The 4092-nt window shown below is 30.6% G+C and overlaps 1 protein-coding gene across 1 annotated transcript; it reads right to left on the reverse strand.

Annotated features, from left to right (window-relative positions):
- Nucleotides 1-1242: 1242 nt before the first annotated feature.
- Nucleotides 1243-3786, reverse strand: LOC109799063 (uncharacterized). The gene is made up of 2 exons (XM_020359552.3): nucleotides 3092-3786; nucleotides 1243-1631 (listed from the first exon to the last, which is right to left on the reverse strand). Exon 1 carries the CDS (start codon nucleotides 3690-3692, stop codon nucleotides 3096-3098), a length of 597 nt encoding a protein of 198 aa, XP_020215141.1. The 5' UTR covers nucleotides 3693-3786; the 3' UTR covers nucleotides 1243-1631; nucleotides 3092-3095.
- Nucleotides 3787-4092: the final 306 nt, after the last annotated feature.

Consider the following 4092-nt stretch of genomic DNA (forward strand, 5'->3'; position numbering starts at 1 on the left):
AACTCCAAATACTTGTCTTCAATCTCTCCGGTTTGTTTGAAAGGCACTTCAGGATCATGATGGACTGCATAATATATGCAGGCAGATGTATGATGCTTTGAGCTAAAGTTACTCTATCAACAAAACCAAGATGCTTGGATTTCTAGGAAGATAACCTATGGTTAGCACGGTCCAAAATATGCTGGTAGGCATTCTTGGTCTTTCTAGTAGATGCAATAGGGAAAAAAAACCTTTAGGCACTCATTTTTTTTCCCTCTTTTCAAATTACAAACTTAAATTAATATTTTAATATTGAATTAGATTCATATAAATGTTATTGGAGTGTCAACATATTGCTATATTTAAAATCTTTAGCAACATTTGTCCACTTACATTTTAATAATGTTACTATAGATCAAATTAATATGTTATTACATTTTTTTAAGTGGACAAATGTTGCTAAAGATTAAAGTGTCTTATCTCAATATTATAATTTCTAATTATTTATCAAAATTAAGTCTCACATTGAGTAAAATAAATGATATATAAAAAATATATTTCTTCAATATCAAATTATTTCTCAAAATTAAAGTCTAAATCAAATAAAATAATGACACATAAAAATATATATAACCATAAAGTAAGACTTAAGATAAATAAACTTTGATATATGATATATATATTTAGTGATAACTAATTTAGAATATTTTATCTTGTAAAAAAAAAAAACAGATATTTTTCATCTTAAAAACAAAAATCATAAAATATGGGTGATAGTACAATTTATATTAATACTACTTATCATTTTCTAATTTTCTAAAGCTTACAAAAATTTAAGATTATTAAAATGTTATAAGATATGACTTTAATAATACTTTTAAAAATATTGTTATTAATATATATAAAATATTACTTTTAATGACATAAATTTTATCTTATATTTAATAAAATATTGTTAAAATATGTCAATAATGTTTACTTATAATTTAATAATATTTTTAATGTTAGTAAAAATACATATTATCGCAGTGATAATTAAATAACGTACAAATTTCATGAATCATTAATATGAACCAATTATGTGGCTAATTAATGGACTGTAAATCAAATTGAATAATCTTATAAACCATTAGATGTAATATATGATTATGGTCTTTACCGAAGAAAGATGGAAAAAAAAGCTGGAAGTATCTAAATTCAATCAACACCCACTTGCCAAAGGAAGGAATGATAACCCTATTTTATCCGTCACATCACATCACATGTACAGACCATTGAATTCATTTGAATACCATAAACTGCAATCGAACTGTTTACAAGTAAATGCTATAGCAGATTGAGGGGTCGTACTTTCTAAGTTGTAACACGATAACCAAGGTCCAAGAAGAAAAAAATAAATACCCTTCTACATTAGTTTCTTTCCATCTGTGAAGTTTGAAGCCGACAACATACATTGTTCTCGCATATATCATATAAATACAAGTAATTTTTTAATAACTAAACATGCATTTTCGCATCCACAACCTCTGTTTCATTGTCTCCCCTACTCTTACTCCTCATGTCGTGTCTACAAGACATTTTCTTCAAACGAGAGTTTTTGGAGGAGGATTTGGAGATGGCATGTGTCAGTGAAACATGAGCACGTATTCATGCTTCAAAAGGAAGAAACTGATATGTCAGTTAAATTCTAAAGCCTAATCTCAAGCATAAGCAAGAAAACCACTCAAAGTACTGTTTATGTTTTATCAAGAAAAAATTCAACACATGTTATTTATTTTATATCATCTGCATCTTGTTTTTTTACCAGTTACAACACATTCTCAACCCAATTATTTCTCACTCTATGTATTAGTTTCTTTTAACTTTTTTTATTGTGTGTATTAGATCATTAAAATATGATTTTAACATGATTCTATGTTTTTATTATTGTCAATCATTGTTGATGTATTACGTTTGTGTTGTCATGTCATGAGAAATAAAAATAACTGAAATTATTTTTAATTTTTATGAAATCTAATGATGGATCAATTTTATTTTATTTTTATTTAGTATCTCTTATTCTTGACAATACGATAATGTGGTGTTAGGAAACATTTGATTAGGACAACATGCAAGAGCTATACCCATCCTGTTCCAACTTTGACAACGCTGCCCCGCACAGCGCACATTCCGTTGCTATTTTCGATGCCCAAGTATCCATCACTTAATTAATAGTAACTATTAATAATTCCAACACCTTATGGCTTATACAAAACCAAAAAAACAAATGTTTAAAAATTAAAAATTAAAAAAAAGCATCGCGAAATCTGTCCCCTGTGTCGTGCCTTGTAACTACAAGTCTATAACCGCACCACATCTCAAAACGATTCGTCGTTTTTTCAAAGGTCTCTCTATTTCTTTTCTACCTTTCGTCAACGTAGACTTTTCTTAGAAAGCTAGCGTTCTTTAACAAACAAGCTAGTGTTTGGGAAGATATGCTTATTTGACTGAAAATTTAATTTCATTATAATTCTTTATTATTTTATATTTATCAGCTTTTTTATTAATTAATTTTAAGATAAAACTTTTATAAAATGCTTTAAGTCTATAAGTATGGTTAAGAATATTAAAATAAAATTTGAATGACATTCGACTTCATCCCTTTAAATAAAATTTCAGATTTAAAACATGTCAATGAAAAAAAAGATAGTTAAGAGGAAGATTATTTAAAAGTAAGGTGGAAAGTTAGATTTTATGACAGAAAATTAATTATTAACAAATAAAATTAATTATTTAAAAAATATTAAAACTCTAATCATAATTAAAAAGTAACAATAATTATATTTATACCTATGTTGTGGTATTTAAAATTTATTTTTAATTTCATATTAACAATAAAACTTACATGTGATAAGAATTAAAATTTCATTCTAGTACAGCCAAAAAAAATATTACTAAAATAAAATTCTAATTTTAATTAAAACCATTATAATTTCCTTAAAAATATTATTAAATTAAACAACTTAAAAAATTAAATTTATTTCCCTAAAATTATAATTTGTAAGCTTTGATTATCTCCTAAACTTGAAACTAAGTTATAAACAAGTTAAAAATAGAAAAGAGGAAGCATTACCGTTTCACGTAGTGGAGGAGGACCTAAGCAGTCGTTTAGCGAGTTGCGGTGTGGACGTTGGTCTCTGCGAACGCGTGGCGCGTTTCAAGGGTTCGACGACGGAGTCTCTAAGCCGGCACGGCAAGGCCTGGTTCCTCCCTCGCTTCGACCTCACCACCGGCTCCCTCTCCTCCGCCACGTCAGCACCGTACAAATCCACCACCACCCACCGCTTCCCCCCCCTCCGAGTCCTGGACTCGCCGCCCTCCGAGTCCGACTCGTCCAGCACCCTCGCCGCCTCGATCAGCAAATCCAGGCAATTGCTCTCCCCAAACGCCGCCGCCGTCTCCTCGGACTCCGTTTCCGCGTGGCGCTTGGCTTCGTCGTCGGACACGTGGACCGGAAGCGGTTGTTGTTGCTGCTGCTGTTGTTGTTGTTGTTGTTGCTGTTGTTGTTGTTGTTGTTGTTGGGGTGCGGTGGAAGATTGGGATGAGAAAGTGAGATTCAAATCGATGTTGATGCCTTTGGTGTTGGGAGAGGGAGGAGTAGTGGATGAGATTATGCGGAGAATCTTGAAGAAGCACATTTGAGCCTTGGAGTGCCCTCGCCGCGAGGAAGCCATGAATCTCAGAGAGACCTTACTATACGATGATGCTGATTGCTGACTCAAACAACCTTTCTCACTGTCACCAAACACTTAACTTAACCAAACCCCCTCTTCATTAATGACAAAAGATATTTTACAATTTAACCATCTCACTTCAAATATTTTTCAAAAGAAAAATAATAGTTAAGTGTAATTTTATATTTTTTTTTTAAAGATAAAAAATATAACATATTTTTAATTATCCATCTTTCAATTTAATCACTAAGTAACTCTAGTAATTAAGGATAATTTTATATTAATCCGCGCATTGTCATGTTTTTTTCAACTTGAAAAAAAAAAAAAAAAAAAAAAAACACTTGAGATTGACAGTACTTGGTCACTGTTTGGGATGAAATGAATGTCGTTTTGTGCGGTG

Source organism: Cajanus cajan, chromosome 8, assembly GCF_000230855.2.
Source record: "Cajanus cajan strain Asha chromosome 8, NIPB_CcT2T_4, whole genome shotgun sequence".
Taxonomy (NCBI): Eukaryota; Viridiplantae; Streptophyta; class Magnoliopsida; order Fabales; family Fabaceae; genus Cajanus; species Cajanus cajan.

What these genes read in the sequence shown, in the direction of transcription:
- LOC109799063 (XM_020359552.3), bottom strand. Translation starts at nt 3,692, where the DNA reads ATGGCTTCCTCGCGGCGAGGGCACTCCAAGGCTCAAATGTGCTTCTTC.